The sequence below is a fragment of the Pinus tabuliformis genome, chromosome 1_1 (assembly GCF_031772625.1).
Source record: "Pinus tabuliformis cultivar Carrire ecotype Pingquan chromosome 1_1, CPIR1, whole genome shotgun sequence".
NCBI classification, from domain to species: Eukaryota; Viridiplantae; Streptophyta; class Pinopsida; order Pinales; family Pinaceae; genus Pinus; species Pinus tabuliformis.
This window is the reverse complement of record NC_142297.1, coordinates 793,311,301-793,333,197: the sequence shown is the minus strand read 5'-3', so window position 1 is coordinate 793,333,197 and position 21,897 is coordinate 793,311,301. Positions and strand designations below refer to the sequence as shown.

Below are 21,897 nucleotides of genomic sequence, written 5' to 3'. Positions count from 1 at the left end.
ATAATGAAGGTGTACCTAATGATGAGGCTCTACTGTCTTTCTTCTCTAAATATAAGAGTGGTTTCTTCGTTTTCTTGCACTAGCTCCACTTGGAGCTAACTTGTTGAAGAATCTTGGGCAATTAGCATTAATAAGATTCTTCTAGGCATGATAACTATCTGTGAGGTGTTTTTGAATTTTTCTTCTTATTCCGATCTTCACTTATTATTTTTAGAGTGTGTCTTCATTAGTTCATCAAATAGCTACCAAAACAAAGAGACAAGAACACAAGATGTTGGCATCTTGCTAGGGCCAAAACCTCTCCCTCTTGGAGAGGAAAACCCGCATAAAATCATTCTTATAGAGATTGCATTTGACGAATACCAAGACCATGACCCTTGATCTACTAGACCACTCCAAGACCAAGACACCAATCCTCTTCTTCATTACTGCTGAGTTTATCTTCATCACTGCTGCTTCACTGAGGTCATCATTATTATATTACAGTTGATACATAGCTGCACCTCCACCTAGATGATTGCTGCACTTTTACTTAGATCATCACCATTTCAACTAGGTCTCTGTACAAATCGAGATCTTGACAGTGTTTACATGATTACTTCTATGCTGCACTTGTGGGATCATCAAGGTTCTTATTATTACAATGTGATTGTGACTGTGAGTATGCTGAGAGTGTAGTATCCTCTCCATAACAGGTATGCCAAGGCTGTGTTATGTTGCTTATGGGATCATCGTGATCCTTAACCACGCCGAGATAGTAAGACTGTTTTCCTTGCACTGAGAGCATCATCATATATATGCTGAGATTGTAATTTGTCTCACTGTAATTTGCCACGAAGATTGCATAGGTACCTGAGAATGAACCTTCCTGTACTCAACCGAAGTTTGTACCATTGTATACATCAAAATTTATTGTCCCACTTGTCCGAGATTCTGTACTCACTGTGCCATCTGAGATCCTATAATAGACTTCCGAAAATCTCAGACAAGTCCGAGTTTCTTCACAGTCTTTTGCAGATACCCCAACTGGGTATATATAGTGGTTTTCCCTCCATATTTAGCCAACCTGAGCCAGTGAAGAGTTGTGTCTTCTATGCAAGCCAACATGACATCCTTTAATTCGATTTTGTAGGCCGACATAACTGCTTTCTTCATCGTATTGCAGGCAGCCTTCTTTGTGCTTGTCTTAGAGGATTGTGCTTGTCTTGGAGGGCTGTTCTAGACTTGTATACATTTCATATATGCTCAAGAAGAGCTCTCTAGAGTCTACACATGTCTTTGACTCTTTGACTTTGCTAGACCTATGGAATGAGAAAGAAACTCATTCTTATAATTTACAAAAATACTATTTCTTTTTCTTGACAAGCACAAAGATCAAAATTACATTTGTAAATACTGAACCTAGTTACACTTTCTTCAACATAACTCTTCCTACATTACTCTACATCTTAATGGTCCTCGAGATGAATTTGCTTTGCTTGATCAAATTCTCAATCAAGAAGTGAGGGAAAGAAGCGTTTGATTAGCCAATGCAGGATGAATAAGCATAAATCAAATTAAACAAGAATAGTTTCATAAAGAAATAACATGTCTTGAAAGTAGTTATCTCTAATGAGGATTGTAGGAAGCTATCAACTCCCTCTTGATCCTGCCCCCATGAGTGACCTCTGTTCATCAACCATATGTCAATATTGTCTTCAGAGGAAATGCATTCTTTTGAGCACCACTTATATTCTCATTCTAGATCTTTCCAAGCCTAGCTATCAATGTGCAAGATGATCACTGGATCTACATCATGCCATCGCCTATTGGGAGACTAGCCTATCTAGGATTACACTAAATCTGTCACAGGTACTTAGATAACTCAATGGATTCTCGCTGATCATATCATAAAGAAATTCTGAATCACACCAGGGTTTCAATGTTGTAGAACATAGGCCTTTTCAATATACAAGGCCAAATCCAAGGGTTTCTCCCAAACCCTAGCCTTTATTTGCAAGAACAAAAGCTCCCTAGGGTTTCCTCCAAACCCTAACATTCTTTTAGGTTTTCGACATCTTCATTCTTTTCACTTTGCTTGATCAAGAAATCCATCATGGGTGTCTACGTGGGTGATCTCAATGAATTTTCTTCAGACCAACTCTGATACCATGCTAATTTTTAGGGTTAGATTGTTCTTTGTTGTAGATAATTGCAATTTTAAACTTTTTCAACATTTTCACATCACTTTCACCCCATAACATCATATTATCATTAGCAATTATGTAGAGAGAACAATAAAAACAGTGGAATAGTAAGGAACAATAGTAGAAAAGCATACACAATAGAGACACTAGGATTGAGGTCAGAGACTAGGGCAAAACACCACATGGGGGAAAACCCAACCAAATTCTTCTTCTTAGATATTCGTGAAATGTTCAGCTGAGATATAAAGTACAAATGTAATGAGACATAAGTATTACATCATCGAGCACATTAGACCTTGTAAGGCCAACCTGAGATCATGCATGATCTTCATCAACCAAAGAGACATTCTCAAGACCTCTGAAAGGCTTGCCTCCAAATAATTGTAGATGGCATAAATCTCTGCCTCAAGTAGCACTGTCAACATAGTCATAAGTATCATAAGCATCATTGTCATATACACCACATCTGTCATAGAGGCACTATCACACATCACTGTCATAGAGGCACTATCACACATCACTGTCATAGAGGCACTGTTACAACTGTCACATCATAATCATAAGGATATGGTCATACATCACATCAATGTCATAAAGTACAACCACGCATCTTTATCACATAAGCATTGCCACACATCATTAGATTACTATCATATAGGTTACTGTCATTACTCTCAATACTTCACTGAATACATTACTGTGGTCACTGTCATCAAGAGTACTGTTATCACTATTATCAATAGTACTGTGATTCAAGAACACTGTCTTATTGAAGTATAGGTATCACTGCTATGTATATCATAGTCACATGAGAATTGCATCACTTCCATACATCTGAAGATATCACAAGTGGATTGGCATAGGAGAGTAGAGGATTTTTTCCTCTTTCTAATGAGCTATTACACGCCCCCAAATTCCTTACTGTTTAAGAGAAATAAATTTTTGAAATCAACATATGTCAAAAATTGTCAAACTGTCCAAGCCGACTTGAGTAGGCTTATAACCCTTGGCAAAGGGATGTGTCCCTTGAGAATATGGAAATATCACCCTAAATATAAACCTAAATTCTTCCATTCAAGCTCATATTTTCGGTGGAGACAAGATAAGAGTTAGAGAAGCAGCCATAACCTAGAAAAGCAAGGAAGACAAGTTTGTGGAATTGTTCTTGGGTTAAATAGTCTCCCAAAAGTTCGAGTTAGGAGTGTCTACTACTTGTCGTAGTTGCCGTGGTTGAAGCTGTCGTAGTTGCCATAGTTGCCGTGGTCGAAGCTGTCGTAGTTGCCGTAGTTGCTGTGGTCGAAGCTTTCGTAGTTGTCGTGGTCAAAGCTGTCGTAGTTGTTGTGGTCGAAGTGTTGATTTAATGGGATTGGACAAATAGAGCTTGTTGATGTCTTCTCTTGAGAACATAATAGGGCAGGCTTGGAGAAATTTGTGAAGCAGCATACTGAAGATTTGTGGAGATCATTGACGACCATGATGCATTGAAGCTATCATGAGGTTACCTTGAAGAAGTTTTGTTTGGGTATGATGAAGAGCAGTGGTGACACCTTCTAAGAGATCAAGGTTGTCATTGATGATGTAACGTGGAGACTACAGCGAAAACTAAGTGAAGATTGACAGGGCTCGTTGAAGAAGACATTGGGAGTCGTGAAGTATAACCAAATATATCTTAACAAAGTAAAGCAAGGGTTGGATCCCAAGAGGTTCGAGCTTCGAAAAGACAGGGTTGGTGCCTTGGAGGATAGGGTTGGAGCCTTAGAGGATCAGAGTCCTCAAGAAACCAGGTCGGAGCCTGAACCAGATATAGGGTTGGAGCCCTTGAGGTTGGTGCCTCAAAATTGACAAGGTTGGAGCCTTGGAAGTCCAAGTCGGTGCTTGGAAAATACTGGTTGGAGCTTGGGAGATTGAATATTGGTGCCTTCACCTAGGGTTGGAGCCCTACATATATTGTACTTGATTTATTGTAAAGAATAAATTAATAAAAACATTTATTCTTATTGTTCATTTTGTGTTCTAAATATAAGTGATCTAACTGGTAAAAGTAATAGTTGAAAAGAAATACTGGTTCACCCCCCTCAGTATTTCCAACAATACTGTCATATGTCATATGGTCATTCATTATTGTCATTAGGTCATACATCACTTTCATTGTTGTAATCATCGTAGCCATACATTGTTGTCATTGTCATTGTTATCAAGAATTTCCGTCATACAGTAGTTGTCATATATTACAAGAATCTGAACCATATGTCACTGCCAAACATAACAAAAATCTCTGCCATTTATCACTGTTAAACTCAAAAGATTAGGGCACATGAATCTTAGTCATAGGACTTCTCAAGAAGGCTGCATTGATCTTCTAATCAGGATGCATAAGTACAGGACTTGACGGTGACATAAGCAATGCGCTAACCATAGAGAGTTAGGGCTATTAGGACCATACCAAAAGGCTACATCACTTGACAGGAAAAATACTTCTTTTCTCAGAGAGAGGCCACATACAATTCAGGAGATAGGTCGCATATATCATAAAGAATAGGGGTATATGCTTGAACAGACTTACCACAAAGAAGTCAAACAAAAAGGGTTGTAGATGATCTACATGTAAGCCGCAGAGATACATGGAAGAGGGCCGCATAGAATGCCATAAATTAGGCTGCAGAACCTGCCTCAGATAGCTCCTTTAAAGCCACAGAACTTGCCTTAGATAGCTGCATTAGGTACCTCCTTTAAAGCTGCAGAACTTGCCCCAGATAGCTGCATTGGATGCCTCCGATTACGCTGCATTAGATCTCAGAGATAGTCGGCATACAACCTCAAATATAGGCTGCATATCCACAGAAGAATGGGCTGTAGAAGATCATCGAAAATGTTGCCAAAATGATGGAGGCTTGGTGCCTATATATAGATGTTTCCATATGTGAATGGTCACATCTTTTTGGGCAAGCTGACTTGTCAATTTTGGATGGCCAACTTGTACTTTTGGAGGGAAATTCAAATTTGCTTTTGAAAACATTTAATATATTTTCCACATGTCAAAGATTACATGCCCAAGTAAATTTGTCACAACGAATAATAATGAGACGAGTGCCAAATATATCAGTAATACTATTTCTTTTGTTTAATCTGAATTCTTCTCTGGGGCAAGATGTGTTTCTTTTGGTGTAGACAGGTTTCTCACGGGAAATTCATCCCATAGCTGCCCCAATTTTCAACATGAATGATCACTGAATCAATCTTGTAACTACTCTCCTTGTGAGCCAACACTCAACTTGTATATGTATCTGTTTCTGAACCTCCAGCCTAATGAAATGTGGTGGTCCTTAACCCTCTAAATCTGCAAGGAGAAAATTTAAGGGTTAACACACCCATTGGATATTAATTAAATTGTTTTTAAGCAATTATATGCTACCATGTTAGTATCTAATTACTTTTTGAAGAACTGATTATAACCTTAAACACTGCACTTTACATTTTTTTAATAAGTTATTGTTAATAATTTAATTCGAAATTTGCTTAATTTCATGTGTCAATAATAAAATTATCCAAATCTGGCAATTTTAATTGCAAGAAAACAAATTTAATCGGCCAGGCAGTTTGTTTATTTGATTACAAACTTTGTAAAATAATTAGCATTCACTTTTTCATGACAAACTTAAAAAAAAGAAGACATGCACACTCTAGATGATGCTAAATGATGTTTTCATTGATGACAATTGATTTGACAGATAAAATTTGAAGTGAAAAATAATATTTGTATTATTCTTTTTGTTTTCGAATATGATCTTTAATCAAATTTGTTTAATTCCTTTACCAAAATCATTGGTATTTTTTCATATTTTTTCCTTTGGCAATATTTTCTCAATTTTATTATTACCAAATTCAAAAACGTACACAAACAAGGTAACTTAGATTACATGTAATGACAGCTGAGATTTCTGTTGATTTCTGAGGTATTGGCAGCTGGATTGGATGCAGACTTAGATGAGCATGTTTCTGGTTCTTAGATGCACTTCGTTGAGTTGTTTGTCCTCTTATTGGATGAAAATAAAACAGACAAATTTTGAAAGCCAAATTCTATCTCAGTAGTGGCTTTGCCAGTTTGTATTACATTGCATTAAAGTTCATTTTTAGATAACAATATGTTTGGAAGTCCAGTTTATGCTTTTTTAACTATTCGAGTATTTACAAAACAGTGGCATGATCTCCACACTAACAATATGTTGCACAGCATTGTGTATATGTTGCTTCAGATGGTGGCCGTGTTTGTCGACCATTGGTGATTGCTGATAATGGTGTTTCTAGAATAAAGGAACATCACATGAAAGAATTGAAGGTTTGTTAATATTTCATTACAACAGTGGTTCCACTTTCAATGGTTTATTGTAGTTAATGATAGTTAGCAAAAGAACTGAAAGTTGGTTATTGAATTGATGTGTGGTAATCGCTAGTGACTTCATTTGCAGAGCTTTATTGTTTATTTCAATTATATGTATATGATGGTCTGCTCCAGGATGGCTTTCGAACATTTGATGATTTTCTGAGAGAGGGTTTGGTGGAATATCTTGATGTTAATGAGGAAAACAATGCACTGGTCCGTACTTTCCTTGTGAATTTCTTGAATGGTTGTTGTTAGGCAGCTGCTGTTTTAATGCTATGTTATCCTCTGTAGAGCAATCAATTTGACTTTAGCCTGTGTTTCTTGACTGTGACATGATTTTGTCTAGGTTGCTCTCTATGAAGGGGAAGCAACACCTTCCACTACTCATATAGAGATTGAGCCTTTCACTATTCTAGGTGTTTGTGCTGGGCTTATTCCTTTCCCACATCACAACCAATCACCTAGGAACACTTACCAGGTTTGCAATTGTGATCATAATTTCAGCATTCCTCAGAGTTTGTCACATGCTAGAAGTATTATTTTAACTATCCATATTAGAACTCAAAGGCTTATATTTTTCATTGCAGTGTGCCATGGGGAAGCAAGCAATGGGCAACATAGCTTACAATCAGGTAAAATTTGTTGCATCTTTGTTTGATAGATGCAACATTTTGTAATCAGTCAAGGCAAGTCAAATGTCATTCTGCTATACTGCAGTATTTGAAGGATTGGATTTATCAGAAGAATTAACTTCTAACATTTTCTAATTTCCATTTTTGAAAAATGTCTGACTTTAATTGTTACACAGCTGTTTCATCGTGTCATCTTGGGCAAATTTAAAAGATCTTGTATCCAAACATGTTTTCTTATAGAAGTATTGATAATGAGATTAGAGACATCCTACCCAGTTTTTTTGGAAGAAAAATATATGCTCTATTTAGAGCCGAAACACTTTGTCACTTTTCTATAGATCATATTCTGTAGCAGGTTATGATGAAAACAAAGGCCAAATGATGGTATAATGCAAGTACAGATTGGTGGAGGGAAAACGGAAGTGTTGTGAAAGACTTACCAGAAAAGTCTTTAGCTCTTTATGAAGCAAACTTCTGACAACTCCATCAAATCACCCATTAAAGAGATAACCCATAAAATTTCATTAAATAAAACAAATATTTATTAACATGCATGTTACCTCTCATATTGACATGACTGGTAAATAGTCTTGTGCAATTTGATGGAATGATTCTAGGCTCTATCCTTCCAAAGGTTGGGATATTGGTGGAGGTTGCTTCATTGATACATCTTTTTCTTCGTCATAATGGTCACATGGTCATGTTCTAGTCACTTTCACTTTGTGTTCATGTCTTCAAGCATGGTGGTGTATTTTCCTACTCTGGCTCTTCATATTTCATCACGTCTCATCATTTCGTCTAAGGAATCTGTTTATCACAACTTATTATCATAGGTTTCCTAGGTGAAACCCACTTCACACTTAACATTGTTGGAAATATTACCAATATTGAGTGGGGGGGGGTGTGAATCAATATTGGACACCTTTAACAATTGTTTAAAACTTCAAAGACAACATGCAAATAATACTTATCAATGAAATGTTACTTTATTCATGAAAGTTATCTTAAATAGTTTCAATGTTTACAAGTAGCAACTTGAAGGAGTCAACACCCCCTAATTTATAGGCTTCAACTTGAAGGAAGCTACAACTCCCTTGCCTTGCTCCACCTTGCCACCCTTGCTTTAATAAAGAGAAATAAGGATTCTTGAACCAAGGATATTGATCCTCTGACATACACTGCATAAGAGAAAAAGATAGAACTAGAAGGCTTCAAAAAGTGTGCCAAAACCCTTTTTAAAAATGCACCAAAAAGAACTTCAAAAACTGTGCCAAAACCATTTAAAAATGCGCCAAAAGCCCTTCCATTAGATAGCCTCTTCAATCCTCCCTCTCCCGTCTTTTGGTTCATGAGATATGAACCCTAGAAACCCTTCTCTTCTTCACTTGCTTAAACATATCCGAATTTTCCTTGTGCGAATTACTAAAATTCCTCCTCCTCATGCCTATATATAGTGCTCTTTGTTGATTTTTCAATGTATCCGCTAAACCAATAAATACTTTCATATGATTTCTTCTTAAGTTAGTTCTTTCATGCATTCTAAAAAATAGAACAAAAATACTAGTAGAATCATAAAGAGACAACCACACAAGAACACAAGTATTTACCTTGGGAAAACTCACTTGGGGAAAAACCTACGTGGGGAAAAACCCAACAACCTTTTTCTTAGAGAAATTGTTCAAGCCAACAAAGATACATCATGAAGTCAAACTAACAACCTTGGCCCAATGTTGCATGAAGCGGGGACGTTTTTTGGAAGCGAATCGTCTACTATATATATATATATATATTATTTTTTTGCATTTATATTAAAAAAACATCCAAAATACCAAATTAGTTGTAGAAGATATGAAACATGCATATTCAATGTTGCATGGAGTGGGGATGAAGCGGTGTTGTTTTTTGGAAGCAAAGCATCAGAAATGCTATTTTCCAAAAATCCAAGAAGCGAAGTGCCTCAGAAGTGTCTACTACTATATATATACAATCTTTTATATTTTTGCATTTATATTAATTATTTTTTTTCCAAAATACCAAATTAGTTGTAGAAGATATGAAAACATGCATATTTGTACATAAATCTAGATAGATATGGCATCCATTGTACATCAATGATTAATTATTGGAGCACCAACCATCTAGAATCTAGATTCTTCTCCTCTCTAGCCTTTGCCTCTACCCCGATTGTCTAGGGATATTAGTCAACATTGCCTAATTTTGATTGAACTACCTAATCCATGCCTTAAAATATGGTAGAAAAAACTTAACATGCTTGATCAATGATTTTGGCTTGACTAAAAGGTAATTTTTTGCTAGGGCCATGACAAAGGAGTTTAAGAATTAACACCACCAACAATAGGGTACATATAGGGCTTTGTGCTCTTGTTTAAATGCTAATCACATACCCTCGTATATGATATAATCTAATGAAATGCTACAATCCCATTGATCCTAGGACTTGAATTCCTGAAAACTGTTAAGTCTGCTGAATTTTAAATAGGATATGAAATTCTATTTTCTCCATGTGAAGTCTGATGAGGCTGGAACCACTCTGAAACATCTTGAGGCATTTCATGGTAATGTTAAAAATTTAAATAAAAGGATGAAAATGAAAGATAAAGGAGAACATTACCATGAGGGAGCATCTAGGAAGCATCTAAAGAGCATCAAGGGAGCACCTTGGGAGTGTCCCAAAGCTTAAGGTCTTTATTAGTCTTTGCATCATCACAGTAATGCGACAACAATTGCAAGTTATAGTGAACATAAACCATGCTCTCTTCCTGGTCTAAATTTAACTTGTTCCTTTTAACAATGTGGATGAATGATAAGAGCTCCAACATCTCTTTGTAGAAGAAGTGTTCACCACCTGTGATAGCACCCACAATGCCAAAGTTTGTAGAAGTGGAGTAGTGCGTCCATGCATATCCCACTATTCAAGGGAAGATAAATTCCCTTGATCTCTAATTGCATGATTGCTCCCAAATAGAACAGTGCCAAGCGTATAGTTGCTCAAATGTTTCCGTAGCATGGCAGACTCTTCATCAGGGACTAATTTATCTAATGCTTTCATATAACCAGATAGAACCTCTGGATCTAGGTGTGGTTTTCTTCTGCTCCCCCCAGGTGTTAGTGTTGAAAGCCATGATGGATGATAGTATTTAGGTGTCAGAACATCTTCTAAGGCATGCAATGGAATGTTTAGCATTTCCCATCGTTTTTCCATCTCTGCACAAATATAATTATACAAGGTGATATCTCTAGGCTCAATAATGTCTTTAATCTGTCCCAACTTGTTATCCATTTGCTCATACACCTCCCCAATTATTGTCTGATCTGAATCTCCAAACTTGATCATGTAATAAATTGCTTTGGTGACTTGTAAAACATATTTAATTTGTGACCAAAAGTAACTGTCAAGAATAATGTCCTTGACTACATTAGCACCATCTCTATCAGTGTTAATGTCATCCCATGATTCAGAGGCCATCATATTAGTTAAAGCTTGTCTCACCTTCACTAGCCGCCTAAAGGTGAGGTAATAGCTTGCAAATCTTGTCTTTGAAAGTTTAAGCAACTACAACTTGGAGTAAGTGCCATAAAAGTAGTTTACCCTTGTATGCCCTGTGATAAATATAATGAGTTGCTTCCCTTTCTTGTAAAGCTCATTAATCCATCCACAGGGTTTATGCTTCACAATATCATGCATCAAAAGGTTTAATGTGTGCACCAAACACTCAAACCAAAAGATGTGTGGACGAGTACGCTCAATAATTTTTCTTGCTGCCTTACAATTTCCTGCATTATCAATGATCACTTCAACCACATTATTAGGACCGACCTCTTTGATTGATTTCAATAGGAGAATTGCAATGTTTTGGGAAGTTACACTGATGGAGGAGTCATGAATTGTAAGAAACACTTCACCACTTGTAGAAACACCAAGAACATTTATCAAATGTTAGTTTCTAACATTTGTCTTCCCATCTGATACAATGGATACCCCACAATCCTCACACTCATTTGTAAAATGTGTCAAAGCTCTTTGAACCTTTGCTTTTTCTCTTTCTAATAACACAATTCTATCTTTCTCATAGTTGGGGCTCTTGTATTCTTTTGGGGCTTCATTGATGCTGTTAACCATATCATGCCAATAGGGAGAGCGAAACACATTGAGTGGTACATTGCAAGCACAAAGAAACCGAACCACCTTTCCATCTGCATCATCCCTCCCAACAACATTAAGGAAATTTTCTATTGTTATTCTATTTTAGAGGTTGCAGAAACACCATGAGGAGACGAGCTATCAAATCTAGAGGTTGCACTTGATTCAGAATGAGTTTTCTGTTTCTTGTTTTTTTGTTGTGCAACCTCCTCTATTTCAACATATTTTCTTCTTTGTTCCATTGAAATCTTAGGGAAAATTGCTATCCCCACGAGACCCTTTTTCTCATCACTATCCATCACCCCATAAGGATGTCTCCTCACACGGGTATATGAACCACTATATGATTTTCCTTCATGACAACCATGAGCGCACACAAACTTGTAGCTTCCACCACCTTCCCCCCCCCGCCCGCAAGTTTGGTCACATAATTCTACAAGGGTGTCAATGCTTTCCTCTCATGCATTTCAGTGTCCTCGTCATCCCCTTCCTCTTCAAAGGCTTCCTCCTCATTATACATTGGATCACTCATATGGGTTCCACTGTTCTCTTCTTCTTCTTCCTTTCTATTCCTACTCCCCAACACCATCATGAAATCCAAAAGTGGAATGATACATATAAGCCGAAAGAACACCATTTTTGAATATGAATATAGATAGACAACTTGCAATGAAATAAGAAAGAGGAAAGAATGGGAAAGAGTAAGAGAGGAAGGAGAAAAGTACAAACAACAATGACAAAAAAATAAGGGAGTTTGGGGTTTGCACTTCCTTCTTTAGATATTGTAGATGGAAACCCTTCTTTACTCCAACAAGCTCCTCCTCCTTTACTCCTCCAACCTTTCCTGAAGTTTCTCTTCTCCAAGCTCTCCAAAGATGCGAGAATGAGGAAAAGATGTTGAGAAATCTATAGGGCAATGATTAGAGTGATTTCTCCTTTCTTGATAATTGCTTGTGGTGTCTTTTTATTTTATTTTCTTACTTATTAGCTTCTTTACTTGTTATTATGTTTGTATATCATCAAACAACTACCAAAACAAGAAGAATAAGAATACAAAATGTAGGTTGCAACCCAGGGCCAAAACCTCTCCAGTTGAGAGGAAAACCCGCAAATCTCCTATTCTTATAGATTCTTCAATTGGCAAATCCCAAGACTTCTAGACAAAGATCAATACCCTTCAAGACCAAGTCCAACCCTTCCGGATGATGTGCTTCCTTTGTCCAAGTCAAACCCAGTCAAATCTCTTCTAGTAGCACAACCAGTGTTGCAGGAATCGCCCCCCCCCGGATCCAAAGGCAGAATCGCGAATCGTACGGAATCGATCCGGAATCCCCACAGGAAGCGCGATTCCGTTTTTTAGGTGGCGCGATTCCGGGTAAAAAAAACGATTCCTGCCATTTGAGGTTGCGGCCCCCCGGAATCGCGGTTCGGGAGGCGATTCGGGCACGGGGTGGCGCCACGCAACCTGCCCGGAAGCGCACGCCACCCGCACGCCACCCAGGCGCAACCCGCACGCAACCCGCGGAGGCAGCGAATTAAACGTATTTTTTTTTAATTTCTTTTAAAATTTAACTTAACTAGCGTGAGGGGGTGGGTTAGGTGAGTTTAGGGTGAGTTTAGGGTGACTTTAGAAAAGAATAAAGCCCCCATTCTCTTCTCATTTTCTCACTTTGAGTTTATGAGAGTTGGAGAAGAGAAGAGAGGAGAGGAGAAGAGAAGAGAGGAAAGGAGAGGAGAAGAGAGGAGAGCTTGGAGGAGTGAAGAAGGAGGAGCTAGGAGAAGGAGGAGGAGCTTGGAGGACTTCATCTACAAGAGCTAAAGAGGTAAGTTCAAACCCCAAACTCCCTTGTTTTTTTGAAAAAAAAATTGTATTTTTCTCCTCCCTCTCCTACTCTTTCCCATTGTTTCTACTTGCTCCTTTATTTACAGGTTGTCCACCACCTATATCCATATTCCAAGATGGTGTTCTTTTGGCTTCTATGTATCATTCCACTCTTGGTTTTAATGATGGCAAGGGTGAGGAATAGAGGGGAAGAGGAAGGGGATGAACTTGGTCCTAATAGTAGTGACCCAATGTATGATGAGGAGGAAGGGTTTGAAGAGGAAGGGGATGAACTTGAAGAGGACACTGAAGCACAAGATGGGAAAGGTACATCAAATCCCTTGTGGAACTATGTGACCAAACTTGAAGGGGGAAAGGGTGGTGGATCTTACAAATGGATGTGCCCTCATGGTTGTCATGGAGGAAAACCATATACGAGTTCATATACCCGTCTGAGGAGGCATCTTTGTGGGGTGCTAGAGAGTGATGAAAAAAAGGGTTCTGTGGGGGTAACCATTTGCCCAAACATTTCAAGTGAACAAAGACAAAAATACATCAAAATAGAGATGGCTGCACAACAAAAAAACAAGAAACAAAAAACTCATTCTGAATCAAGTGCAACCTCTAAATTTGGTAGTTGCCCATCTCCTCATGGTACTTCTGCAACCTCTGGAGGTAGAAAAACAATAGGGGATTTCCTTAATGTTGCTGGGAGGGATGATGTGGATGGAAAGATAGTCCGTTTTCTTTGTGCTTGCGGTGTACCATTCAATGTGCTTCGCTCTCCCTATTGGCATGACATGGTAAAGGCCATCAATGAAGCCCCAAAAGGATACAAGGCCCCCAACTATGAGAAAGCTAGAACAGTGTTATTAGAAAGAGAAAAAGCTAAGGTTCAAAAAGCTTTGACACGTTTTACACATGAGTGGGTGGATTATGGGGTATCCATTGTATCAGATGGGTGGACAAATATTAGAAACCAACATTTGATAAATGTTCTTGGTGTTTCTTCTAGTGGTGCAGTATTTATTGCATGTCATGACTCCTCCTCCATCAGTGCAACTGCACAAAACATTGCAGATCTCCTATTGAAATCAATCAAAGATGTTGGTCCGAATAATGTGGTTCAAGTGATCACAGATAATGCAGCAAATTGTAAGGCAGCAGGAAAAATTATTGAGCGTACTCATCCACACATCTTTTGGTCTGGGTGCCTGGTTCACACATTGAACCTTTTGATGCATGATATTGTGAAACACAAAGATTGTGGGTGGATTGCTGAGGTTTACAGGAAAGGGAAGCAGCTCATTAAATTCATCACAGGGCATACAAGGGTAAACTACTTCTATGGCACTTACTCCAAGTTGCAATTGCTTAAAATTGCAAAGACAAGATTTGCTAGTTATTACCTCACCTTTAGGCGGCTAGTGAGGGTGAGACAAGCTTTAACTAATTTGGTGTGTGCTGAAACATGGGATGAAATTAACCAGTGTACAGATGGTGCTAATGTAGTCAAGGACACTGTTCTTGACAGTTACTTTTGGTCACAGGTTAAATATGTTTTGCAATTCACCAAACCGATTTATTACATGATCAAGTTTGCAGATTCAGATCGACCAGTAATTGGGGAGGTGTATGAGCAAATGGATAGCATGTTGGGGCAGATTAAAGACATTGTTGAGCCTAGAGATACCACCTTGTACAATTATATTCGTGTAGAGGTGCAAAACCGATGGGAAATGCTAAATATTCCATTGCATGCATTAGCGTATGTTTTGACACCTAGGTACTATCATCCATCATGGCTTTCAAAACCAGCACCTGGGGGGGGAAGCAGGAAAAAACCACACCAAGATAGAGAGGTTCACGAAAAATATATGGCTGCATTGAGTAGATTAATCCCTGATAATGAGGAGGCTGCATTGGTACGGAGACAGGTGAGCAACTATACGCTCAACACTGGTCCATTTGGGAGCATGCATTCAATTGAAGATCGAGAGCATTTTTCTGCTCTTGAGTGGTGGAACATGCATGGAGGGGCTACTCCACTTCTACAGAGTTTGGCATTGCGGGTGCTATCACAGGTGGTAAACACTTCTTCTGCAGAGAGGTGTTGGAGATCTTATTCTTTCATCCACAGTGTTAAAAGGAACAGGTTGAGTTTAGACCGGGCAGAGAGCTTGGTTTATGTTCATTACAACTTGCGATTGTTGTCCCATTACTGTGAAGATGCAAAGTCTAATAAAGACTTGTTGACTTGGGACAAGAATCCAGAGGAGCCCAATTTGGAGGATGGAGTGTTGCGACTAGAGCAATTAGAGGATGCTCTTATCCAGGTATGTCCATTGTGGTATGAATTTTCCAATTTTCCCTTATAAAGCATTTCTCTAATTCATGTTTTTAATTTTTTTGTTAACTAGTGTTTTTTTTTTTTGCATGAATTTTTTGAGCGATTCTAGGATGATGATGACCGTGTTGATATGCCACCACCCCCACCCCCATCTGGTCCCTTGGTTCCTAGGTTCCATGGTTCAACACCAACAGCAGGGGGTTCTTCTTCATCAGTTCCAGTGCCACGACTTACACAGGGACCATCTTCTTCATTGCCACCACGTGGAGGCACGCCATCACGTTCTATTCGTGGTGGAAGGAGGAGAGATTAGTAGATATATTCACAATCTACTTCTTTTTGTCATAGATTACTCATTAGACTTGTAGACTTGTGAATTTGAATTTTGAACCTTTTTGGCTTGGCGGTGACCAAGTGACATATTTTGTAAACATTATTATTTGAATTTTGGACATGACAAATGTTGACAGTTGCTCACTTGCTAGATAAATCATAATATGCTCTATGTTTTATGTTTTATAATATGCTTAAATGTTTTATGTTTTATAATATGCTTAAAAATTTGATGTATGTTTGTAATAGCTAGAATATAGATGATTTTTGTACATACTAGTAACTACAATGGAATCATGGATGCCATATCTATCTTGATTTATGCAAAAATATGCATGTTTTCATGTCTTCTACAATTAATTTGGTATTTGGGATGTTTGTTTTGAGTATAAATGCAAAAAAATATATAAAAATATATATATATAGCAGACGCTTCCGCGGACGCTTTGCTCCCTAGATTTTTGGAAAATGACGCTTCCGCGCTCCGCGCTTCCACTTCGCTCCCGCTTCGTGCAACATTGAGCACAACTTCGAACCCCAGCTGTAGATTTTTGGCCTCTACTGCAGGTATGAAATTTTCGGCCATCCCTAATGCAGTTGCTGCCACATGTGTGAGCTTATTCAGGCCTCCCGAGGCTTATTCAGACCTTCGCTTTGCTTTCTCTTCCTTCTAGTGCTTGAGGATGACTTACTGTGACCTTCACTGACCTTCTTTCTCTTCCTTCTTCAAGATCGAAACTGCAGAAGAAAAACCCTAGACCAATAGTAGAAACCCTAGCCTTCCTTCACGTGAGAGAGAAATAGTCCAAAAACAAGTTTTTTTCATCCTTTTCCTTCTTCGCTACCTTCTTCTTCTTCCTCCTTCGCTTGAATGAGTGAGTAATGAATATAATCCAAGAAGGTTGAGCCCCCCTTTATATAGGCTTCTTAAGGTTGATGTAGCTCCTCAAATTAGGTCAACTTCTCAGCTGCTAGGTTTGACTTGGCCTTGAAGGGTATTTTGACACTTTTAAGGACAAAAATAATTTTCATTGCAAGTTACAATGTGCCCGATGGGGTCTTCAACGTATGGTAATGACTCTTTTGATTTCTTGACCTTGGACAAACCCTAGAAGCACTAAATGGGTGCTTGACCTATAAAATAAAAGACCTTGAGCATGAAACCCATGCCCCAAAAATAGTAATGATAATTTTTCTTTCATTTTACAATATACAAGGATCAAAAGTACATTTCATATTTATGAAGATCGAACCTAGTTACACATTTTTCAACACTCCCTCTTAACTAGGGAGTTATTCATAAATGGTACATGGACTTTCTCAATCTGAAGAGATCCCATAAAAAGAGTCGGATAGGTAACCCATCTGTTTAGCATAATATCAACCAACATTGTCATATAATAAGGCCTTGACAATCAACTCTATCCATCCACAAGATCAGAGCACAATGCTAGCGAGACCAATGATTTATAGACACCATCATCATTATCTCTCAAGAGACACACCCCACCCGGGTGTCCACGGAGTATGCCCTTCCTTGGACTATTCTTATCTTGGATAGCTAGTCCTCAAAGAATATCGTTCCTCAGCTACTCTTATCTTGGATGCCCTTCCTCATCCTCAAAGAGTATCAGATGCCAAATGCTTACCCAATCCTCCATTCTGTCTTCCCAAGTGAAGACAAGAATGATGTGCCTATCTCTTCCTCTCAACCAGGGAGGATATATCAACCAATCCAAGCTTGTCTCTCAAATATACAAGCTTCTTATTGGGAAGATATTTTGTCTATATGTCAACTACCTGCTCATCGATGGAGCTGCAACACACCATCTTTTACTAACTTCCAAATGTAGTGATACTTGTTGTTGATATGCTTTGTCTTTCCATGAAACATTGGGTCTTCAGACAATCGTATACGACTAGTGTTATCACAATGTATCATTGTATGGTCTATTGGTCCCTAAAATAAGTCAGATAGCACCTTCCTTAACCAGAGAACTTCTCTGCTTACTTCACAGGCTGCAATATACACAGCCTCAACACTACTCAAAGCAACTGTATCTTTCTTTCTGCTCATCCATGAGATCATGGAGGATCCAAAACTAAAACATCCTCCTTTAGTGCTCCTCCCATCCTTCTCACTACCTCTTGAGTTGGAATTTGTATATCCAATCAAGTGGACGTCATTCCTCCTATCATACTTTAGGCAGTAGTGGATTGTTCCTTGTAGATATCTTAGTATATGTTTTATTGCTATCTAATGATCATGCTTCGGCTCCACCTAGAATTGACTGAGAATATTTATTGCAAAACATATGTCTGGTCAAGTATTCACCAAGTACATCAGTGAGCCAATCAATTGTCTATACTTGGTAGGATCCATGGGGCTCGATTCATAATTCCTTAGTCTTTTCAAGTTTGTGATCATCGGGGTGATTGGTTTGCAATCCATCATGTCAAACTTATTCAACATCTTGATCACATACTTTCCCTGACCTAGATAGATCTCATCATGCTCCTACCAAACTTCCAGTCCCGAATAGTAGTGCATCAACCCTAGATCCTTCATGTCAAATATTCCTGCTAGTTGCTTCTTACATTCTTCAATTCGACCTTCCACACCTGTGAAGAGAAGATCATCCACATACAAAAGAATGATTACCAACTCTCCCTTGACAATCTTAATATAGAGTTTTAGATCAACAAAACTCTTTGTGAAGCCTAATCTCTCTAGGTATGTATCCATCTTAGAATACCATGCCCTTGGTTCTTACTTGAGGCCATACAATGCCTTTTTAGTCTGCAAACATATGCCTTTCTATCTTTAGCTTCAAAGCCCAATGGTTGCTCTATACAAACTTCCTCATCAATTGTGCGATTCAGGAATGCAGTCTTGACATCCATTTGGTGGATGTTCCATCCCATCGATGCTGCCAAAGAGACCAATGAATGAATAGTTGTATACCTTGTTGTTGGAGCAAATGTTTCATCATAGTCAATGCCATCTTGTTGAGAGAAGCCCCTAGCCATAAATCTTGCCTTATATTTGTCAATACTTCCATATGTTGCATGTTTGATCTTGTAGAGCCACTTGGAAGTTATCACAGATTTGTCTTCAGGTCTAGGTACGATCTCCCAAACTCCATTCTTCATTCATGCAATCCATTCATTCTTGGTGATTGACAACTTCTTCAAAAGTGAATGGCTTTGCTTCTATTAGTTTTGTCATGTAGGTTGCATACCCAAAATACTATTTGGACTTCTTTCTTTCCCTGAATCTGCCTTGAGCTGCTCCATGACCTTTTGCATCTAGTAGTGTAGAGTTCAACCAGTTAGGTCTCTTTCTAGTTTCGGGGATTGGCACAGGTTGTATAGGTTCAAAGGGACCTTCATCTTCATGATTTGATTCTTCTTCCTCCCTAGTTACTTCTTATTCGAATACCAAAAGTTCATCATCAGAGTCCATAGGGAGATCCTTTAATTTCTTGAATGCAATACTTTCGTCAAATATCACATCTTCACTGACTTGTATTTGATGTCCTTCCTTTATGTAGATCCTATAGGCCTTAGAAGAGTTACTGTAGCCAAAAAATGTTCCCTTCATGCCTAATGCATCCAACTTCTTTCTCTTGTCCTTAGGTATATGAGTATAGACAAGACAACCAAAAATTCGGAGATGATTTACGGTGGGTTTCTTCCCAGTGAACACTTCTTCAGGAGTCTTGTTATCATCATCATAATCACAAAATCCCTCGTGTTGGTCAATCAACCTTTACATTACTCAAAACAAAGCCAACAATGTACACTCTATTGGCATTATGAAAGATCAAAGTTTCAATATGATTTGGAGTGAAAGTTGTGAAGGCATACTTGTAGTTGCAATCCAAGAAGTTGAAGCCAAAGGTGAGAGTCCTATCAATAGATAGTTCAAAAAAATTGACCTGAGATTGATTGATCTTTCTGCAATGCGACAATATTGGTTAACAATTGAAGATATTTTCCTCTCATTTCTTCAACTGCTTCAAGAGAAAAGCATCTTGAGGAAGGGTGACATGTAATGAACCTAAATTACGTGAAATTATTTATACGAATTTAGTCTAAGGTTGCATCTATTAGAACAGATGTGTCTCTTTGGTTGTGTATGAAGAAGTCTTCTTCACTATCCACCATTGATATCTTGTATCATTTCATAAACTGTATATTTTTGTCGTTTGACAATTATCGGTTCATGCCTATTTCTATGGGCATTTAGATAATGTACTGTTATGTTCATTACATATATATAGTGCCAGTGGCAGTTTATGATGGTTTAGCCATCTATCTCTTAGATATTACATTTACATTTTACATTTGGACACACATCATATCATTAACATTGACAATATCAACATCTCTATTTATTTGTTGACATTATCCAAACATAACAGTCTTTTGATCAGATGCTTGTGCACTGAAGATATTAATCTACGAGAGATGATTCTGACCTTTTAAATGCAGTTGCAATATATGGCCTTCGATGGTTTGCAATGGCCATGATTGCAGTGGGACATACATGCTTTTCTGGCACGATTGTTTATGGATAAGATGTCTGATGTCTACCTTTTTAATTTATATGGTAAAAATTTGTTTGGCTGCTGCATGGAATGCTTCTTTGAACATATTATTAGTGTGAATAATCAAAACCTCTGGTACGTGTTCCTTTTTTTACATGTCTAAATTGTAACATGGTTGCTTGAAACATTTCTCCTCTTTATCTCTGGTTGACACTTTGTTTATATCTAATGGTTAACCTAACCAAAAAGTTATATATAGGGGAGATATGGCATATCTGAGTACATTTAAATCATAGCATATAATATTTTGGATGTTGTTTGAAATTTCAACATGTAAATTTTTGTTTATTCTAATCCCAGTGGTAAATTACTGCGTTCAGTTATGCAGAATGGATACTCTACTCTATATGTTGGTGTATCCTCAACGGCCTCTTCTGACAACCAAGACAATTGAACTGGTGAATATGGCATTAACCTCTTCCACTTTGTATTTTCCTATCAAAGTTGCAGTATCCTGGGTGTCTATGCCCATAACTAAATCAAGCTATAAAAATTCCATGACTAGTTAAAGTGTTGCATTCTTCAAGTAGAGAGAAGTCTTCAAGCTTTCATTTGTTTTTGATAGTTTCTCTCTTAGAATTAGAAATTGATGAAAGGTAACCCGGTTTATTATCTCCAGGTCCAGTATGACAAACTTGGTGCTGGTCAGAATGCAACAGTGGCTGTGATGAGTTATAGCGGCTATGATATTGAGGATGCCATTGTGATGAACAAGTCTTCTCTTGATCGTGGTTTTGGACGTTGCATTGTGATGAAAAAGTAAGAAACAAGCTTATTCTCTACTCTTGGGATTTTATCTTTTTTATTTTTTTCCACTAGGATTCAATCAAGAACTTCCTTTTTTCATTGGAACCTCTGAAGTTTTGCTTAACCCCAGTATTTTTCCTGATAGAAAATTTATGTTGGTCACTGATAGGGCATTATTTAAGTATCTAGATAGCTTCGGAGGGTGCTTCTTGGGAACTACTAAATAGTAAATATTAAATACATGTATTACTTTGAAGATTTATATAATGACAATTGTTATAGCCACACATAAGAAAAAAAACAATATGAAAATGCATTATGTAAAATGCTCACACAACAAGCAATGTAACTAACTATTATGCATTTTTTTGAGTTAGTTTCCATCAAGCAAAGTAAGCCGGTTCCATTTTACTGATGAAGGTAAAAGCAATGTTGCTAACATCATTATTAGGGATTAAATCGGTGAGGGAAAAAAAGTGGAAAAAATCAGAAAAAATCGGGAAAATCGGGAACAAATCGGTAAATACAAAAATATTCATTTTTTCCAATTTTTTTAATATATAAAGCATCTAAAACATAAAATAAATGCATTGACACATAAATATGATAAAAGAACTAATATATAATATGTGTAATATAATTTCTAGTGCTACATCACACATAATAGTGAA

At 37.7% G+C, this 21,897-nt stretch overlaps 1 protein-coding gene across 1 annotated transcript in view; it reads left to right on the top strand.

Annotated features, from left to right (window-relative positions):
• Positions 1 to 21,897, top strand: part of NRPC2 (nuclear RNA polymerase C2) — a 292,525-nt gene that overhangs the window by 166,701 nt on the left and 103,927 nt on the right. Inside the window, exons 23-28 of the mRNA XM_089392785.1 lie at positions 6,418 to 6,522; positions 6,700 to 6,780; positions 6,914 to 7,045; positions 7,155 to 7,199; positions 20,800 to 20,877; positions 21,099 to 21,238. Coding sequence (XP_089248911.1) covers positions 6,418 to 6,522; positions 6,700 to 6,780; positions 6,914 to 7,045; positions 7,155 to 7,199; positions 20,800 to 20,877; positions 21,099 to 21,238 — 581 coding nt within the window. The remainder of the gene's footprint in view (positions 1 to 6,417; positions 6,523 to 6,699; positions 6,781 to 6,913; positions 7,046 to 7,154; positions 7,200 to 20,799; positions 20,878 to 21,098; positions 21,239 to 21,897) is intronic.